The 22,402-nt window shown below is 42.0% G+C and overlaps 2 gene segments (V, D, J or C); both read left to right on the top strand.

Annotated features, from left to right (window-relative positions):
• The window catches only part of LOC116759201, a 204,509-nt gene that overhangs the window by 106,814 nt on the left and 75,293 nt on the right, over positions 1-22,402 (top strand).
• Positions 1,690-4,079, top strand: LOC116759206. The segment is given in 2 exon segments: positions 1,690-1,945; positions 2,079-4,079. Coding segments are annotated over 2 exon segments (561 nt in total).

Here is a 22,402-nt window from a genome sequence, read left to right as displayed (position 1 = left end):
AAAGAAACAAATGAACTGGTTCACAAATCAGGTAGAATCTAACAACTATTTACCTCTTCAACAGGGTACCCCACACAAATGCAAAACAAATGGGCTTATTCCTGACAGGGAAAGCCCGGGGTGGAGGGGAAGGGAGTTTTTGCTTGTACACACCGAAGTGACTTGCCATACTGCACCGAGACTGCTGACTCCCAAATGTCAAGTGTTTGCTCCAGCTGCTAAGCGCTAGGGCAACTGATGCTACTCTGAGGACTTTTGAAGGAGGATCCCCAGGACAAGAGGTCCTGGCTGCTGCTAGGGCCCTGCCAAGCAAAATTCCCTGACCAGGGCCAGCTGGCCACGAGCAGCAAGATTCCTGGCTGGCTTGTCAAGTTTCGTTACCAAGTCCAAGCTCGTACTGCCCCATGCACCACAGGCCAGTAAGTCAAGAGACAAGGTATTGGGGCAAGAATAGCGACTTTATTCGGAAAGCCAGCAAGACGACAAGATGGTAGACTAATGTCCTGAATTTTGCAGTAGAATTCAGGCTGCTTTTATGCTAAGGAAAAAGGGGAAGCCGGAGGGTTTAATAATAAAGGGTAAAGGCAGCAGACTTCCTGGAGCCACCTGGCCTTCAAGGGAAGCATAACATTTCTTTGTTCTTCTGCTTGTTCACAAGGCTGCATTACGAGGCTTCTGCAAAACTCTGGTACATCTGTCAACTAAAGAGACTAGACGTAGCCCTGCGCAGCGGCCACGTAGCCCTTAACTATTTGATGGTCTAGTTCAAAAAAGATGATGAAGACGGCCTTGAGAGCAGCTTAATCCCAGAACTTGTGCGTCCCTTGCTGCTTATGTGGAAACGTTTCAGTGAAACCACCAAATATATTGGTCCCGTCTGACTCTGCTGCATGGCAGTTGACTTGGCGTACATCTAGCCGAAAAGGGGAGCCAGAGAAACATGAATATACCAGAGTTGCTCAGTTTCCAACTTAAATTACATTAACCAACTTAAAGAGGTTCGTAGTATAGCTTTCCTTTGGTAGATATGATGTCAAATAGATGGAGGAACTACGTCATTTGCAGTGCTTGTATCGGTTTAGAATATAGGATTCGAAAAAAAAAAAAGAATATAGGATTCGAAGATCTTCCAACACTGTACTAAAAACATTTCAATAAAATCACGCTCCTTCTTTCAAAAAAAAAAACAAAAACTTCAAGTTGTTAGCAGTTATTTTTACTTTACCACTCTTATCTCTGCTTATTCGCAAGGTTTCTAGGCTGAAAGCAAACTTATCTACAACAAGTAATAGCCATGATGAACCTGGGACTGTGGGATGGGGACTTTCTTAAGGGAACTTATTTGGGCACAAGCAACATTTCTCTAATGTTTAACTCTTGATGTGCAGGGCTAAAGTAATAGAATACAGGGGCCAAAGAGTAAGGGAGGCAGTGTCAACCTGATGTTAATTCTGTTCCTTCTCTGCTACAGATCTGGAGCAGTAACTATGGCAGCGATGGGATTAAAAATAAACTCTGCTTTCTTGGGTGACCAGAGCACCTACTATGCTCCCATAGTAAGCAAACGTCACCATAACGAGGAAGGTGAAAACCCGTGGGCCAATGATTTCCAGGCTCTGGCCTGGAAATGTGGTGGTACCACCCATCCGGACCAGACAAAATGCAGAGTTCTGGGGAGAGAGGCACAAGGGGGGGTGGCAAGTGATTCAGATCTCTGTTCTTAATCTCCTCATCTGCCATATTAGGGAGCCTGTCTTGAATATCTCCAGGATTCTATCCAACTATCCTTTCTGGCCTTATGACAGATTCCACCCATTCAGACAGGGGGAGCCCCAGAGCTAAGTTTCTTTCCTCATTTGTCTGTGCTCAGAGCTACAAGGAGACCCCCTTTCCACTATGGGCAACCAGGTGATCTGCTGTGTGGCTCTTTGTCTCCTCGGAGCAGGTGAGTCCTGGGTTCAGGAAGCAAGTTCCTGTCCCAAAGGGGCTGAGCTCCAGAGCTAAGCCTTTCCCTCATGGCAGCAGCATTAGACACCCTCTTGGGCTGTGTTCCCAGAGCCACTCCCTTTCTTCCATAGGCACTGTGGATGGCAGGGTCACTCAGACCCCAAAATACCTGTTCAAAGTGGAAGGACGAGATGTGACCCTGAAATGTGAACAGGAGTTTGATTATGACGCCATGTACTGGTACCGACAGGACCCAGGACAAGGGCTGAGACTGATCTACTACTCTCAAGTTGTAAAGGATGTTCAGAAAGGAGACATAGCTGAAGGATACAGTGCCTCCCGGGAGAAGAAGTCACTGTTTCCTCTCACCTTGACATCGACACAAAAGAACCAGACGGCTCTCTATCTCTGTGCCACTAATATTGACACAGTGAAGCAAAGCCACCTCCCCTCTGCACATAAATGCGGCCCAAGCCCTGCTTCCCCACCAGGTGGCGGGGCTTTTCTGTTTTTAGTACCCTGGTCGGCCCCCTTTCTTCCTGCTCAACCAGGCAGCCACAGCAGCTGCTACAACAGTGCACGCTGTGGAATTGGCGCCATCACAATTCAGCGATCCACTAAGTTGATGTTTAAAATTACATAAACCTATTTATCCATATCTACCTACATCAGAGAGAGAGGAGAGGGTAATTTCACAACCCAGATTTTTTTTTTTTTTTTTACCAAATACTGGAAAACAAAAAATGAACAGAAAATGGTCCCTTCCTTCAGAAAGATAATAAAAGTCTAGTGGGGAGAGAAATGTGTAGAAACGTACTGTAATCAAGCATCATAGAATGCGTGCTTTCATCAGAGGTATTAGTGGAGTGCAGGAAATAACACAGTCAGTTCTGTCTGTTGACATCAGGAAGGGCTTCAAAGGAAAGGCAAAATGTGAGATGAAACTCGAATGTGAGTAGCATTTCACCACCAGATGGAAAAACACCAGCATAGTGATACAGGCTTAGGGAACTACGGCAGGAGAAAATCACAAGATAAAATAGGGAAAAGATGCTCACCACCTCCTCCCTGGAATATGGCAATAGGAGAAAATTTGGGAAACTGGGTGGAGCAACGTTATTAAACAAAACTGGGCTTCTAGTTCTAGTGGGCCTTCCTTGGATGTGTGCGTAGAAATACCTACCAGGCTCTTGTAAATGTAAGCTTGGCACTTAGAAGAGTCAGGCTTCAGAGAAATGTTTGCATGACTAATAAGCTGACAGGTGGTCAGTATTATTTTGCAAATGGTCTTCATATTTTGTGTATATTTTCTCCTTTTGTGGTCTGCCACCAATCTATGAAATTAGAAGGCAAGTGTGTTAATTCTTGGGACTTCATTTTGTCACAAATATTTATTTAATCACATAGTTCTGTTTCTAGAAAAGATTGACAGTCCATGTTATTCAGACTAACCCTCCCACCGCATACAGCTAAAAAGGCTGTATTAAACATATTTTTAAATCATTCTTGGAAGCATTTAAGAGTCCCAGTCTCCTCGGCGTGACCCTGTGTCTCTTGGGACAAGCAATTTTGGGGAACACGTGGGGAGTCCCTGACCATTACGTACAAGCCTTGGCGCCAGGCATTTTATTCGGGTTCCTTCTTGAATTTTGTGTTAACTTTGGCTTTCTTCTCCCATATATTCTCCCACATATTCACACTAGCACCAAAATACTGAGAAACAGAGATGGAAAAGAGATGCTAACCCCTTGAATAGGATTTAAAACACTAAAATGTGACATGATGAGAATTCCAAGCCCTCACTGCAGCTAGTGTTCTCTGAAATAGTAAGGAGATAGTTGGGAATGGATGGATCTAAGATCCTTTACTTTGTCCAGACCATGCTCACAGATGCCTCCAAATCAGTCCTCCCCTGAGCTAGCTGATGCAGTGATAGACCGGTAGGAGACACAGCCCCTCGAGCTCTCTGCTCCCTGTGTAGAAGCCATGCTCCAGAAATCCTGGGAGGGGGTGAGGCTATCTGTCCAATGAAAGAAAGGAAATTAAAGGGAGGACAGTCAGAGATAGGTAATCTTAAATGTAAAATAGATAGTAGTGGGAAGCAGCCGCATAGAACAGGGAGATCAGCTCGGTGCTTTGTGACCACCTAGAGGGGTGGGATAGGGAGGGTGGGAGGGAGACACAAGAGGGAGGGGACATGGGGATATATGTATACATATAGCTGATTCACTTTGTTATACAGCAGAAACTAACACACCATTGTAAAGCAATTATACTCCAATAAAGATGTTAAAAATTTTTTTTTAATTTTTTAAGAGATAGGTAATCTTGTTTTTCTTTATCTTGGGCATAACCAGAAAGGATACGGATTTCTTCCCGTCAGTGGAAGAATTTATGAAACAAAGCAGGTGGACTTTACTTGATTTTAAAACATCCACTCTAAAACTATTGAAACATTTACTTTTTCAGAGTGGTCCTAGTACTGAAAAGAACTCTTTAGTTGTGAAATTTCATAATAACCCCCATTCCCATAACCAAGTTGTAAAAGAGTTACTGTATGAAATGAAAGTCAAAAAAGTTAAAGTATCATTAAATGCTTTTCTTAGCAAGTTTTAAGAAGCCATTGTATCTATCACCTAGGAAGAACAATTTATGGAAAAATAAAATCCAATTTCTGAACTTAAATATACTGGAAGCCATCAGTAGTAAATTAGGCAAGTCAGAAAACCAATTTAACTGTACACAAACTTAAGAAATATTCCAGAATTTTGAGGAAATAGAAAAGGATATGTGAGAAAAACATACTATCCCAGCAGCTTTATTCGTGACAACCTCAGACTGGAAAACACCCAAGAGTCCATCAACCATGCAATGAATATATAGAGTTACACTTAGTAATAGGATAAAATATAGCAAAAAAACAAATATTATTTGCACAATCATGGATGACTCTCATACACATAATCTTAAACAAAAAAGAAGCCAGAGTACAGACTATAATACAAAGTTAAAATTGTGGCTACATTTGAGGGCATTTTTAATTTACTTGGAGAGAAGCATGAGGGAGGCTTCTGGGGTTCTGAAAATGTCCTATATCTTGATCTGGGTGATAGTTATATATTGGGCTGGCCAAAAAATTCATTCGGGTTTTTCCAGAGGATGTACTCATTTGTGAAAGTTCACTACGCTGTACACTCAAGATTTGTGCAGTCTATTATGTGTACTTTATATCTCATTTTAAAAGCTTAGAAAAACAATGATAACAACAACCACTTCAAACTATGGTGACTTAAACATGTATTATGTCTCATGATCCTGTGGGCTGAGTGGGCTCGGCTGGGCAGTTCCCACTTGGGGTGTCTCATGCAGTCATGTTCAGGTAGTCCCTGAGACTGGAGACACCTTAAGGCTCAAGTTACCTGCACATCCAAGGTGGCTTCTTTCCGCACATGCTTGATCCCTCGCCTGAGGTGACGGAACGGCTGTGGACCAGCCTGGCATGTCTCTCTTTCTACATACAGCCCCTCAACGTGGTCAGGTGAGTTTCCTCACAGCATGGTGGCCTCAGGGTAGTGAAAATGATTACCTAGTGGCTGGCTTCCCCAAAAGTGAGAATTCAAGAGACCCAGGTGGGATCTACAAGGCTACTTATGACCCAGCTTGGAAAATCATAGCATCACCTCCATTCAGGCAAGCCCAGATTCAAGAGGAAGGGACTTAGAGGAATGTGGATACTGGGAGGTGTGCTTCATCTGGTGCCATCTATTTTTTTTTTTTTTTGTACGCGGGCCTCTCACCACCGCGGCCTCTCCCGCCGCGGAGCACAGGCTCCGGACGCGCAGGCTCAGCGGCCACGGCTCACGGGCCCAGCCGCTCCGCAGCACGCGGGATCCTCCCGGACTGGGGCACGAACCCGCGACCCCTGCATCGGCAGGCGGACCCTCAACAGCTGCGCCACCAGGGAAGCCCGATCTGGTGCCCTCTTTGAAGAGTAGCTACCATAGTATGAAAAATTGGTACTTCTGATCCTGTCCCTCACTGCCTTGGACCAATGACGACTTCAGAGCATAATGACAGCTGCTTCATTTGCAAATACTGTTTTTGAGGTCAACTCTAATCAAGAACTATAACACGAAGAAAATTCTGGGAAATTTGTTTCCTCCTTAGTTAAGTAATATAAAACACTGCAGGTATATACCTAATGGCTGGTGGTCCTCAAAAGGAGTAGAAAGATTGTCTTCTGATCCAGGAGCTTCCGGCCACTTCATCCCATATGTCATAATATTGTACCAGAAGTAACCCATTACAAGCACATTCACCTGCTCTTTGCAGAAAAAGTAGTTATAATGGGAGATGATCCCATTCTAATGTGATCTACCCCAATCATAAAAAAGAAACCAACCACAAGCGCACATCAGATGGCCTTTAATACATATATCAGTATTATGTGTATAGTAATATGTAGTATGCAGTAATTTCCATGATAAAAATCTATGTCACTAGAGTACTCATACAATTTGATGGATCAAATTCTAATTCCACCTTTTTAAGTTACCCATTCCAGGTAAAAAGAACTAAATATTAAATGAAAACACAAGTAGGAGGTTGTTATGAAAATGAAAGTATACTGCCTTGGAGAAAAATCTTTAACCTCTTTGAAATTGCTATACATTTCCAAGCCTGAGCCATTTAGAACATATTCTATCTAGCATGTTCAAAACAGAAATAATTCCCTAGATCTCCTATAAGCTATTTCCATTGTCCAATGCTTAGCTTACGACCTGTATCATGATGAAATAGCTATAAATTATCCTCCTAGCCTCCACGTTGATTTACACAGACATACAGACTGTAATAAATAGATACGCTTAGTATTAAGTCCATCAGTATGAGGGGCTTGGCATAAGACAGTCATGAAATACATACTTCTTTGAGAAGATGAGGAAGTGTCCTTATCAGTGTGAAGAAACATTGAGCTTCTAGTCTAGGATTTCTTATGTTCAGCCATAGTTCTAGTGATTAACATAGTTAATCACTCATTCTAGTGAGTTGTCTTGGTTACTTTGAGGATATGTTATAGAAGTAAAGAATTAACTATAATGTCATTTACTACACAAACATATAGCTCTTTCCTTATATAAGACTAAGAAACTGAAGTCATTGCAATGATCTAGGTCTCAATTTATGTTCTATAAAATTGGGAGTTGAGTTAGAACATCTCTGAGGCCCCTTCCAGCAATGTTTGTATGGTTCTTTGATATTCAGAAAGAGCGATGGATCCTGCATCATTGGCAATGATGGCCACCAGGAGGCAGATTTGAGCATCTTTAGGATTACATAAACAGTCGTCCCTCCTTCTAGGGGTGGAAGAAGGAAGATTGAAGAGCAAGGTCCTACCTCTCTTCGGAGACGTGTGGTGAGAGGCTGGGTCCTGAAGATGTTGGTGTTTCTGCTGCTTCTGGGACCCAGTACGGGCCTTATTATCTGAGTAGTTTGGGCAAGTGTGCGTGTGTGTTGGCATGAGTGAAGTGACAGCCAGAGATTGTGGGTTTTTTACACTGATCAAAATGAGAGGGAACATCCATGCTCTCCGGAGCTGTAAAGGGTGAGGTGAGAAGTCGCCAGTCAGGGGAGACGGGGGATTAGGATAGGAAGATTTCACAAAACAAACAGGATTCTCGGGGAGCTGAGAGAAAGGTGAGAGAGCGTGGCTGTGATTTTTCTGCCTGTGGTCATGTCTGTCTGTCCTGCTGGCCTCTCATCTCCTTGACCTCTGTCTCAGCAGGCTCTGGGCTCAGTGCTCTCGTCTCTCAACATCCCAGCAGGGCTATCTGTAAGAGTGGAGCGTCTGTGACCATCCAGTGCCGTTCAGGGACACTTCAAGCCACAACTGTGTATTGGTATCATCAGTTCCCAAAACAGGGCCTCGTGCTGATAGCCACTTCTAATGAGGGCTCTGATGCCACATACGAACAAGGTTATACCAAGACCAAGTACCCCGTCAGCCACCCAAACCTCACATTTTCATCTCTGATGGTGAGAAATGTGCATCCTGCAGACAGCAGCCTCTACTTCTGTGGTGTTAGAGACACAGCGCTGGGCAGAGATGAGAGACCCAAACAAGAACCTTTGTAACAGCTCCCACCCTCCACCCCACCAAACCCATGGAGCCCCGTGGAAGGAGGTGTGGAGAGAGAAAAACCACAGCCTCTCTGACTGAGTCAGCTGTGATCGTGTGTATGCAGAAAGAGAGAGAAAATATCTGAGTACGGAGTGTGGAAAAAGCATGGTGTTAGAGAGCTAGCCATATGGGAATGGAGCTGGTCCTATAAATGGCCAACCAACCTGGAAAGTTCCCTGGGCTGAAAATTATAAAACCTGGATTTTTCTTCTGACTCTGCCATATGTTAATCATATCTTCTTAGATAAATCAACACATAATCCTATAGGCACATCTCAAAATGCTTCTATAATGCACTGTGTATTTTTATAATAAACTCTGGCATTTGTCTCTCCAAGAAAATTCAGCACTGTCTTGTCACCATCCTAGACCCTCAAGATAAACAGAATCATTAGGAGGCCAAGTAGAGATGTTCACTCTTGAAAGAATTCAGGGATGTGCTATATATAGTATTGGGGTTGATGAATAAACAGGGTAGGACTGCATGGGGTGCACCCCTTAAACCCAGGTACAGAGCATGCCCCGAACCTTCACAGGGAATGTGTTTCTGTCTCTCAACAAAGGTGTCAGAGGGAAGAGAAGACAGAGTAAATAAGAAAGACTTCAGACAAGTCTTGTCTATAAAACCAGAAAGTTCTGTCGGAAGCCACAAGATAGTAAGTGGAGCAATGAGTGTAAACCCCTCAAAAAAATCCCTTTCTAGGAAAAATCACACATTGACCACAAATACTGTATGGCCCGATAAAAAAAGCAAAAGATATTAACATACACTTAATAGAAGAATCATCTATGATCAATAAACACATGAGGAGATACTTGACTCCACTGGTGATCAGGAAACATGAAGCAAGATGCAATGATATGTAAGCTGATACCCATTTGATTAGCAAAGAAATATAAACTGTTAGAGGGGGTCTGGATCCACAGGATTCCTGCTGTGAGCATAAGTGATGCAAACAATTTGGAAACACTGGCATTAACTCATATAGTTGGTCATTCCTTTATTCCATGACCCAACAAATCCACTACATCAAGGGATGTGCTAATCACGCAGCAGACATAAATAAAAGTCTGTTCTCAGCAGCACTGTTCACGATAGCAAAACATGCAACCAAGGCGCCGATGCATTGACGAGAGAGCGAATGAGTAAACTGTGGTATGTTCACGCGGTGGGAAACTACATACGCCCGTCAGAATGAGTGCACTACAGGGATGAGCAATGCTATAGGTAATCTTAATACCAACTACAAAAACTAACCCTGGTAAGGTTTTGTAAAGCATGACACAGTTTTTATAAAGCTAAAAACAACTGAATCAAGAAAATGATTTTCACAACCTCAAATATATTCGAAAAAGATTACATTAAAAGTAAAGCAAGAAACAGCTGTTGCTGGAACTGGCTTTTACAGCTCATGAGGGCCCATTGTACAACATCTTTCCCAACTTTAATGTCAGTGACATCATGCTAATAGCTTGAAATCGGCCATAGTAGGGATGTTTACACCACAGTAATCAGCAGACACCACAAATCAGGGCTTGTTGTATTTTCCTCCAGAGAGCTGGTTGTCAAACATTTACCAACACACAGTGGCAAGGGAGGGTGATGACCCAAGTTCAGGATGATGTTTAATATGGGACTTGGATGGGGAGTGGCAGGAGATGGGATGGGGGTAAACCACATAGTTTAAATATTTAAATATTGTCAAGGTCTACCTTGCATATCATTGGATGAGTGGGGCAGATGTTTCATAATTGCCCACTATATATATATATATATATATATATATATATATATATATATTTTTTTTTTTTTTTTTTTTTTTTTTTTTTGGCGGTACGCGGGCCTCTCACTGCTGTGGCCTCTCCTGTTGCGGAGCACAGGCTCTGGACACGCAGGCTCAACGGCCATGCCTCACGGGCCCAGCCGCTCCGCGGCATGTGGGATCTTCCCGGACCAGGACACGAACTCGTGTCCCCTGCATCGGCAGGCGGACTCCCAACCACTGCGCCACCAGGGAAGCCCCTCCCACTATATTTTTAAATAAATAAATAACATGCATCAATAAACAATGCCTGTGTGTTATGAGCCAAGGGTTAAGACTAATCAAATCCTATGTATATGCGACCAAAAATGAGAGAAAAATAAAATAACTGAAGGGATTACAGTTTGTGAAAGAGCAGGATGAAGGACATTATATAGTGAGAACCAGGGAGCGGGTGCTTAGACACCAAGTGTGAAAATGAAAACATGAAGATAAGACCTTGTCCCTGACCAGGTGGAACTGAACAGAAAAAATGGGAACCAACTCAGCAATGGACATGCTGCCACTTTATATCTACATGATGACCACGTCCATTTGTTACTGTGATTAAATACCCCACATAAGTTCAGTCACCTGCCCTCAGACTTTGTTCATTTCCCCTGAAACCAGGGACCTATTTTAGTACCAGCCCCCTGCTGTGTCAGCATTTCCAGCCTAGAGAACTAGTAAAATATTTTTTAAATATCTCACTGCTTCCTTCACCAACAGCAAGGAACAGATAAGAGCATTTTATGCTCTGGCATGAAACATAGTTAAAGTGATAACATCTCTATCTCAAGCTGTCATTTATTTCCTTCCTCTACATTAAGCGTAAGAGGATCATATTCCAATGTCAGTTAGCATGGATGGATGCTGCGTCCAAACTGGATGGATGCTGCGTCCGAACTTACCTTTTCCAGTCCAGCTGACTATCAAGGTCAGCCTGCTGCTCACATGTGTTATTTTCGGGGAGAATGGTATATTCTGAACATGATAGTAGTACTGAATACAATCCAGTCCAAATTTGTGTCCTGTCCTCCTTGAAATAGGACCATGAAAATAAAATCCTACATTACCTCCAAATGTTTCGTGATACAAGTGGGAAGTTTTTTAAGTGTAATGCTTTGTCTTCGTGCTCTGAGTCTATATTCTACTCTCTGGGCTATGTTGTATTTGAAACCAAGTTAGCCTCTGAGAGCCAGTGACGGATGGAGTAAGAGATAGACTCTTATCTCCCCCTCCCCCCAACGCACACACACGCACACACACACACACACACACACACACACACACACACAACAAAGGCACAGTGTTCTCCAGTAATAGAGAGGCCATGGAGAGAATTTCAGAGGCTTTGAGGGAGTCAAGAGCCTTTAAGTCTTCCATATCCTTGGAGATCACCATTCTGAATGTCCATTTCTTACTCAATACCCTACTCTACACATAAGAGATTGGCAAGGTTGTGAGTCAACTGGCATTGAACTTCAACATCTCACAAAAATCATTTCTGGAACTGGTTTACAAGACTCTCAACACAATTGCTGCAGTACATAATATGCATTAGGTGTCTGAAGGTGATCATTTGATTGGCTGCTTCCCTGGGTTTCCATTCTGCAACACGGAAAGCAAAGCAATTGGACACTTTTCAGTGATCAAGGGTCAATTTCAAATAGTGTCTAAATATCTTACTGTTTTTTTATCTGTAATTCTCTCCCTGGTTCCATTTTTTAAAAATCAATTAAGATTCTTTTGTTTTTTTTAACACAAATGGACTATTGACTGCTGGTGACGATCAGTTTATCCTCCCTTTGGGAAAGGTATGAGCGAAAGCACTAAAAATTATTCTTATATGCTTTACACCAAGATTTGTGTGTCCTTTTACCAGAAACATTACTTTCTCCTCATTACACAGGGGGCAAAAGATGTTTGAAAATATCCTTAGAAAGATTTTAGTCTAAGTTATTACTGAGGAACCTCAACATATATGATGTGGAATTTAACATAAAATTGAGTAGGAGCCATCGAGGTTTCCTTACAGACAATTTTTTAGAACAGTTTCAGGTTCACAGCAAAACTGAGCAGAAGGTACAGAGAGTTCTCATGTACTCCTTGCCCTGCCGTTGAGGTTTTAAGTGTTTGACTTCTGTAGTAATTGTTGTTTGCTGTTCTTGCTGTGTGTGTGTGTGTGTGTGTGTGTGTGTGTGCACTGTTTTGTTTTGTTTTGAATTATTCTGGCTACAGTGTGAAACAACAATGGGCAGTGTGGAAAGGATGAAGCAGAGAATAGAGTCAGCCAATGCCATCGCCCAGCCAGGCGATAATGAAGCTATAGGACAATGACGGTGGTGCTAAAATACGGGGAAATGAGAGATTTAAAACGTAATTAGGAAATAAAATCAAAGGATGGGGTAATTGATTAGACACAAGAGGCAATATATAGGGGGGATGGTTGTGACCACCAGCCAGATGGTTAGGAGGACCCAGTGGAAAGAAGGTCACGATTCACTTCACATTTGGGGTGCCTTTGAGACAGAAATCTGACCAGAAATATGCAGAAAGCAGTTGTATGTATAAGTCAGGGACTCAAAAAAAAGGACCTGGATGAAGGTAAAAATTCAGGACAGTTTCCATAATTGGAAGAATGAAAGTGTATATGATCCCTTGATGATAGAATATACAAAGAAAAGAGCAGAGAACTTAGGACAGAGACCTGAGGAACCCACTCGCCTTGAATGTGGCTGCAGGAGGTTAAGGTTAATTATACTGGTCAACAACACCAGTCAATGGGATTAGTGACTACTTGCGCAACTACGTACTAGTAAATCTCTGCAGTACCCCAGCAGGTCACCACATCGATGGCCGCGTGTTTCCTTGTTCTGCTCTGATACTTGGTGGCCCTGGCTGCGCGGTGTGGAACCAGCAACTCCCCACTCACCACGAAGGGGGTGCAGGCGCTGAGAGACCAGAGGGCATGTGAGAAATGTGCCCCTTTGACCACTAGGGGGTGATGTGGGTCTTTCTGTAAAACACCTCTGCGCATAAAGGGCAGGCATAGACCTTCATCTGACAAGATTTGTCAGATACTTGAGGGAACTCAGGTGAGATCCTTTAGGTAGTGGTTTGGAACTGTGGGTAATGATTAGTCAAATCCATTGCACCTGCCTTCACTAATTAAGGTTGTTTTAAGACTTGCCTCCAAGGGGCACGTAGCCTAAATAAGATGTTTGCCTGAGTTATTTTCCAGGAAACTTCACATAGTTCAGCTGGGCCCAGAGTCAGCTGTGTCTAGTTTGAGGTGAACTTGTTAAGACTGGTGAGAAGCAGCGACCCTCCTTCTAGGCCTGCACAAGCGTCTCCTTGGTGACATTTTAACCTCAGAGGACCGAAGACTCCATGCTCAGATCCTGGTAAGCACTTCTGTTATGAACATGCAGAGGCTTCAGCTTAGTTACACCTGTGCAGAAAGATGGTTCGTGCACCTTTTCCCAATAACCTTTCCCCAAGCTTCCCGAGTGCCCCATGCTCTGCATACGTCAGACCATCCGGCTTCTTCATTCATGACCCTATAAATACCCAGTGCCCCTTACCTTTTGGGAGGTGGATTTGAGGTCTTTTCTCCCATCCTCTTGCTTGGTTGCCTTGAGAATAAACCCCTTCTTTGTTGCAAACATCAGAGTCTCAACATTTTGGCTCCCTGGCTTAGGGCAAAATGAACCTCGTTCAGTAACAGTTGCGAGAATGATTTGCAGATATCCTGGGATGCTAATACGTCCTTAAAATGGGATCTAATCTTCCACTTTGTAATGACCATAGCATGTACCACATATCCAGTACCTGTAGTTGTCCTAGTCAAACGTAATTGGTAAGTAAATGAATGCCACCACCATTTCTATTCCACATTGTGCTGAATTCCCAGCCCGTAGAACAAGAAAACAGGGTGAGAATGAGAAAAGCAGGGGAAAAAAGTGATTATAGACAGATGGCAAGTTTAGAAGACACAAAGGAATCTAAAGAAGCATTGCATTACATATAACAGCATTTAGTAAGTTAACTAAAATTAAAATAAAGTCAGTTTATTTCCATATACTAGCAACAAACAGTTGAAAAATAGATTTTTAAAGAGAGATCATTTACAAATAGTAACATAAAATATAAAATACAAAACAACACGCAAATCTATTAGAAGATAAGCAATTAAGAAACTTATTAAATTTCAGAGGAAGGCATTTTAAATGTGAAATAAGTGAAGTTATATGGCATTATCATGAATAAGTGAAACTAATACTAAAAGCATTCCAATACTGCACTATCACCTACGTATTCAATGCAGCCCTAAGCAAAATCACAAGATATTTTCATGAAATTTGACAAAAGTAATCAGAAATTTAAGTGGAGAAAGAGGAAAAAACACTCAAGATAATATTAAAGAAGTACAAAGTGACGTGAATTCCCCGTCTACTCATCAAATTATTTTAATTATTATCAATTATTTTAATTATTATCAATAATATTTTAATTATTTTAGGATAATTAAAAAGGCATAAATAAATGGACAAATGAAAAATCATAGGTTTAAAATAGCACCATGCATATATAGGCAATTAATATATGGCAGAGCTATCATTGCAGGTATGTACGGGAATAATGCACTACACAACAAGTTCTTCTGGGACAAGTGGTATCCACAGAAGGAAAAATTAAAATCTTTCTCACAGCATATGCAAAACTAAATTCTAAGATGATTAAATGCTTAAATGCAACATTTAAATTATTAACTATTTTGTAAATAATATGGTAGTACATTTTTATGAACTTGAGCTATGGGAACATTGCTTATAAAGAATTAAAGAATGCATATCCTCCCAAAAAGGAATGATAGACTCTACTAAATTAGGAATATCAACAAAAACAATTACAAAGAGTAAAAATACAAGCAACAAATTCAAAAGATATTAGCAAGATATATAAATGACAAAGTTTGGTACCCAGAATATACAAAGAACTCTTACAAATAAATGATAGCTAATCAACCAGTGTACAGAAAAGCACTAGTGGCCTATAAATATACAAAGTATATTTAGCAATCCTAAAACCGCAAACTGAAACTACAGTGAGATACCATTTTAACCTAATACACTGGCAAAATTAAAACATTAGTAAGTGCCAAAAGAGCCAATTGAGTTCATGAACTGTTGGACTACTTTTTTAAAAAACATCTTTATTGGAGTATAATTGCTTTACAATGGTGTGTTAGTTTCTACTGTATAACAAAGTGAATCAGCTATACATATACATATATTCCCATATCCCCTCCCTCTTGCATCCCCCTCCCTATCCCACCCCTCTAGGTGGACACAAAGCACTGAGCTGATCTCCCTGTGCTATGCGGCTGCTTCCCACTAGCTGTCTATTTTACATTTGGTAGTGTATATATGTCCATGCCACTCTCTCACTTCGTCCCAGCCTACCCTTCCCCCTCCCCGTGTCCTCAAGTCCTTTCTCTAGTAGGTCTGTGTCTTTATTCCCATCTTGCCCCTAGGTTCTTCATGACCTTTTTTTTTTTTACTTAGATTCCATATATATGTGTTAGCATATGGTATTTGCTTTTCTCTTTCTGACTTACTTCACTCTGTATGACAGACTCTAGGTCCATCCACCTCACTACAAATAACTCAATTTCATTTCTTTTTATGGCTGAGTAATATTCCATTGTATATATGTGCCACATCTTCTTTATCCATTCATCCGATGATGGACACTTAGGTTCCTTCCATGTCCTGGCTATGGTAAGTAGAGCAGCAATGAACATTTTGGTACATGACTCTTTTTGAATTATGGATTTCTCAGGGTATATGCCCGGTAGTGGGATTGCTGGGTCGTATGGTAGTTCTACTTGTAGTTTTTTAAGGAACCTCCATACTGTTCTCCACAGTGGCCGTACCAATTCACATTCCCACCAGCAGTGCAAGAGTGTTCCCTTTTCTCCACACCCTCTCCAGCATTTATTGTCTCTAGATTTTTTGATGATAGCCATTCTGACTGGTGTGAGATGATATCTCATTGTAGTTTTGATTTGCATTTCTCTAATGATTAATGATGTTGAGCATCCTTTCATGTGTTTGTTGGCAGTCTGTATATCTTCTTTGGAGAAATGTCTATTTAGGTCTTCTGCCCATTTTTGGATTGGGTTTTTTGTTTTCTTGATATTGAGCTGCATGAGCTGCTTGTAAATTTTGGAGATTAATCCTTTGTCAGTTGCTTCATGTGCAAATATTTTCTCCCATTCTGAGGGTTGTCTTTTCATCTTGTTTATGTTTTCCTTTGCTGTGCAAAAGCTTTGAAGTTTCATTAGGTCCCATTTGTTTGTTTTTGTTTTTATTTCCATTTCTCTAGGAGGTGGGTCAAAAAGGATCTTGCTGTGATTTATGTCATAGAGTGTTCTGCCTATGTTTTCCTCTAAGAGTTTTATAGTGTCTGGCCTTACATTTAGATCTCGAATCCATTTTGAGGTTATTTTTGTGTATGGTGTTAGGGAGTGTTCTAATTTCATTCTTTTACATGTAGCTGTCCAGGTTTCCCAAGCACCACTTATTATCATGAAAGTTTTTAAAGCAATTTTGAGGCATCACATACCCACAATCAAGTGCACCCATTTTAAGTATATATTTCAAAACACTTTGACAAGTTTTTACACCCACGTAACCACATGACAATCAAGACACAGAATATCTCCCCCTCCCCAAACAGCTCCACATGCTATTTTACTGAGCTCTTTTTAACTTCTCTCAGCATGGCTTTGTATTTTTTTTTAATCGAGCATGATGTCCTGCACATATTTTGTTGAATTTTTCCTTAGTGTTTCCTAAAATTATTTTAAGAAATGTATTATGAATACACGTTTTAATACTCATAAGGAATTTACGTATTAAAATGGTTTTTGCCAAGGCTTCACATTGGCCTACTTCATTTTAGTCTTTACATTTCTCAACTGATGTCTCAACTGAATAACAAAGCTCAACAAAGCTTAAAAGCTTTGAACAGCAAAGGAAACCACTGACCAAACAAAAAGACAACCTGCTGAATGGGAGAGAATATTTGCAAGCTATATAACCAATAAAGCATTACTATCCAATATATCTAAACAGTTCAAGCAACTCAATGTGAAAAACACAACAACCCAATTAAAAAACGAGCAGAAGACTGAAGAGACAATTTTCCATAAAAGACATACAGATGTCAATGGGCATGGAAGAGATGCTCATCATCGCTCATCAGAGAAATGGAAATCAAAACCCACAGTGGGATATCACCTCACGATTGTCAGAATGGCTATCATAAAAAAGACCACAAATAACATATGTTGGCAAGGATGTGGAGAAAAGAGAACCCTAGTACCCTTTTGTTGGCAATGTGAATTGGTGCAGTCTCTGTGGAAAACAGTAAGGAGGTTCCTCAAAACACTAAAAATAGAGCTTCCATATGATCCAGCAAACCCACCTCTGGGTACATATCTGAAGAAAATGAAAACACTACTTTGAAAAGATACATACACCCCCGTGTTCATAGCAGCACTATTTACAGTACCTAAGATATGGAAGCAACCTACACGTCCATCAACAGATGAACGGATATAAGAAGATGTGGTATATACATACAATGGAATACTACACAGCCATAAAAAAGAATGAAATGTTGCCATTTGGTGGCTGCCAAGGTCAATTGGAAGGGGGAAATGGAGAGATATTAAATTGATATAAAATTTCAGTTATGCAAGTTTAATTCTAGAGATCTGCTCTAGGGCATACTACATCTGATATTGTGCCTATATTAACGATGTTAACAATAGTGTATTACACACTTAACAGTTTAAGAGAGTGTATCTCACGTGAAGTGTTCTGACCAGAAAAGACAAAAGGAAACAAAGGGACACAAGGAAACTTTTGGAAGTGATAGATACATCTATTACTTTGATTTTAGTGATGGTTTCATTGGTGTATGCTATCTCCAAACTCATTAAACTGTATACGTTAAATATATACAGTTTTTGATACATCAATTATACTTCAATAAAGCTGTGAAAAATGGATAAAAGGAGCAAAAAAATCTAACAAGTTCTGCTTAAAACAGTAACTTACGTATTAAAGGGACTTCGTTGGATGGATGCTGGTTGGGCTCAGAGGGACGTGACAACTGCAGCTTAGTGAGAAGGAACCTCTCTTCCTATGTCCTCAAGGCATAGGAGCTCCTAAGTCTTCTTTCTAAAAGAAAGGCATAAAAGGCCTCAGCAACCACTACCTTCTGTCTCTGTGGCTCTGTTAAAGTTTCAAACTCATGGGAAAAATAATACCTGCTGGGATCTGGTGTCTCGGCCCTTATCTCAGCACACGGGCAGGGTATTATATGAACCCAGTTGCTACTTTTTATGACGCAGGGAGACCTAAGGGAGCCACAGAGCAGTTTCCTTAGAGAATGTCATGTCTACGATGACATCCTAAAGATGAGCTAGAGTTCATTAAGTGGGACCGGGGATAAAGAACCGATAAGAGCCATTAGCATGGTTGGAAGCAGCCTGTCAGCCAGCATTCCTTCTCAGAGTTCTACACCAGGGCTGCACTTCCGAGTGATTCTCATTCTCACTCATTACATCATTTCCTCTCTCTCTCTCTCTCTCTCTCTCTCTCTCTCTCTCTCTCTCTCTCTCCCTCTCCCCCTCACACACACACACACTCTCTCTCTCTCTCTCTCTCACACACACACACACACACACACACACACACCTTTCTTCCAGAAAGTGGAAGCAACAGTGTCTGAGCCACCAGACTCCAACCAAGTTTCATCATAAAACTGTCTTTTATTACAGATGACCCCAGAAATAAAAATAAAACATTTTATCTACCAACATAACAACAGGTGATAAGAAATCATCTATGATTGTATTTTTATTTATCTAAGATTCTTGAGAAGAAATGATGTTCTGCAATGAACATCACAGCTCATTGAATAAGTTTCAGTTCAGTGCTGGAGAATGATAGCTGTGTTAGCTTACACAAGCCTATGTCAGTAAATATCTGAATTCCCTTGACGTAGTATTAACTTCCTAAATCCTCTGGATTAAATAACAGATCCAGAAAGTAATAATAGCAAACACAAATATTGTGCTTTTTCTGTGTTAAAAACTGTTCTAAATTCTATATTTATATAATATTCACAATAACTTTTTCTTTTTTTGCGGTACGTGGGCCTCTCACTGCTGTGGCCTCTCCCGTTGCAGAGCACAGGCTCCGGGCGCGCAGGCTCAGCGGCCATGGCTCAGGGGCCTAACCGCTCCGCGGCACGTGGGATCTTCCCGGACCGGGGCACGAACCCGTGTCCCCCGCATCGGCAGGCAGACTCTCAACCACTGCGCCATCAGGGAAGCCCTCACGATAACTCTTGAAGTAGATACTCATTATACCCATTTTACAGATGAGAAAACCAAATCAAAGGGAGGTTAAGAGATTTGCCCAGGGTTACACAGCTGCTACTCGGCAGGGTCAGAACTCAAGCCGAGGCTGTCTCCCAAATCCCTGCTCTAATCCACCTCCATAAGGGAAGGGTGGGTTTAGGGCCCTTTGTTATTGCTAAATTGCTGGAGTAGCCACTATACCATCTCTACTGTACCAATTATAATAAATACAGAGGACAGAGAGAATTGGCTCTATTTTATAAAACAACATCTAACCTCTTCTTGTGTTGGGAGTTTGGTGGGAAACGGAGCAGTTGATAGACAGGCAATAGACTCTGAAAATTGTAGGCATTTCCTTTCCTAGTTTTCATCACAATGAGTGCACAGGCACATGGCATTCTGAGCGTGACTTTGACCGGGAAATGGGGGATTCAGTATCCTCGCCATGTGGGCACTTGTCCATTTAGAAGGGCTATAAAGAGCTCTGTTAGGCAGAAGAGAAGATGCAAGTGTCTTGATCTCTCTTAGCCTTTGTTCCGCATGTGCGAAATCAGCTGTGACGGTCAGTCACCTTCTAGCAATTACCAATTCTGTATATTGAGCCAGGGGGAGCCCTAGCTCCCAGCCCCTCCCCTTGGCCTCTCTCAGAGTCTGTGTCTGGAGCTTTACAAATACCTAGTCCTTGCCATGGGTAGCTGGGCCTTCTGCTACGTGGCCCTCTGTCTTCCGGGAGCAGGTGAGCCCAACACCCAGACAGTAAAACCCAATCCTATAGGTGCAGATCCCCACTCCAGCACCCTCTTCTCGCGATAGTGGCAGGCTCTCTCCTGGACGTTTGTGTCTTTACCCCACAGGACCCATGGATGCTGAAATCTACCAAGTGAGATTCCTGCTCGCTGAGGCTGGACGGAATGTGACCCTGGAGTGTAAACAGAATCTGACCTACAACCCCATGTACTGGTACCGGCAGGACCCAGGGCAGGGTCTGAGGCTGATTTACTACTCTACGGTTGTAAAGGATGTTCAGAGAGGAGACATAGCTGAAGGCTACAGTGTCTCTCGAGAGGAGAAGGGGCTGTTTCCTCTCACTGTGAAGGCGGCTCACACCAACCAAACAGCCTTGTACCTCTGTTCTGGTAGCGTCACAGTGGAGCACGGCCACAACCCACCTGTGCACAAACCCGCTCCAGCCCTGCAGCTCCCAATATAGCCTTTATCTAAAATTATTAAAAACGTCCCTTCCTTGCACTCCCAGAATTCTTAATCAAGAACTCACGAGAGGGGCTTCCCTGGTGGCACAGTGGTTAAGAATCCGCCTGCCAGTGCAGGGGACATGGGTTCGAGCTCTGGTCCAGGAAGATCCCACGTGCTGCAGAGCAACTAAGCTTGTGCGCCACAACTACTGAGCCTGCGCTCTAGAGCCTGCGAGTCACAACTACCGAGCCCACGTGCCACAACTACTGAAGCCCGTGCGCCTAGAGCCCATGCTCCACAACAAAACAAGCCATTGCGATGAGAAGCCCGTGCACTGCAACGAAGGGTAGCCCCCGCTGGGCACAGCTAGAGAAAGCCCGCACGCAGCAACGAAGACCCAATGCAGCCAAAAATAAATAAATAAATTTATTTAAAAAAAGAAACTATAAATAGAAAAAGCTTCACGTAAATCTGGAAAAATGTTCACGAAAAAGCGTTTAAGAACACCTTAAAAATGACTTACGTTATCCAGTTTGATCAGGAGCCCAGCCAGAGGGTTACGTTTATAAACTCCTTGTAATGGTGTCAATTTGACAATAGAGATCAAGAACTTTAAAAACGCAGTAAGCATTATAGTAATTCCGTAAGTATAACAAAGATAACTTGGGAATTTGGCTTTGGGTCAAAATGGATAGTTGTTACTTACTTGTCCTACATCCTTAAGCCACTACAAAACCTGACAAAAGTTTAAAGCGACAGTTTTTAGACATTAGACAGCAGGCAGTAGAGGGCTGTCGTTCCTGAGAAGAGGAAACATACAAGTCTCTGCCTTAGTACAGTTTCTAGGCTGAGGCACAAGGACGTGGAGACCAGGTAGAACGCAGTGGTCTGACTGAGTCGGGGAGACAGAGACCAGAGCTCGGGGCTGTGGAAGCTGCTGATACTGCAGGGTCAGCTGCTGTAGAGAAGGGAGCTGGGCAGAAACAGAGCTCCCAACATTGCATGGAGTCCCCTTTATTCTTCGGTCAAATGGTAACAGCAGGTGCATAACAGAGAACGCCCCCCCTTCCCCATGTCCTGACAGAGAGGAGTTGCTGGGGAGCGGTGAGAAACATAGAGATGCTGGCATCACACAGCCGTGGGAGACACAAATCCTGACCAGCCAGAGTGGAGAGACCTCGCTGACACCCTGGGAAAACACCTGGCACCCCTGGTGGGGGTCACACCTCGGGAGAAGGGCTACCCAAGTCCTAGAGTGAGAGCCACTCTAGAACTGCCCCAACAAAGCTCAACAAACCTCAAAGGGATCTACCTGATCTGCCGATAAACTGCCTTTTAGAGAAAAATATCGCAGCACTTGTTAAATAAAGGCCAAAGAAAATCTAGACTCTCAAAAATGTAGCATCTACAATTTGAATCATGCAGTAAAAAAAGTATTAGACATGGGAATAAATGGGAAAATATGAGCTGTACGTAGAAAACAACGGGCGATAGAAACCAACCCTAAATAACACAGATGTTGGAAACTTCAGACAAGGATTTTTAGGAGCCATTATAAAAATATGTTCATGAATTTAAAGGAAAATACGATAATAATTTGATCAACTGATAAAAGTGTTTAGCCCATAACAATCAGGACAAACAGGAAGAAAACACAAATTACCGTATCAATGATGAAAAAGGAAAATATGGACACAACAGACATTAAAGTGATAGAATATCATAAATAAGTATATGCCAAAAAATTCTCCAACTTAGATTATTTGAAAAACACAATTTACCAAACTGACTCAATATGAAATTAGAAATATGAAGAACCTGATAGGTAGGAAA

Source organism: Phocoena sinus, chromosome 9 (assembly GCF_008692025.1).
Source record: "Phocoena sinus isolate mPhoSin1 chromosome 9, mPhoSin1.pri, whole genome shotgun sequence".
Classification (NCBI taxonomy): domain Eukaryota; kingdom Metazoa; phylum Chordata; class Mammalia; order Artiodactyla; family Phocoenidae; genus Phocoena; species Phocoena sinus.
Note: the sequence above shows the minus strand (reverse complement) of the source record. Positions and strands in the feature narration are given on the sequence as shown.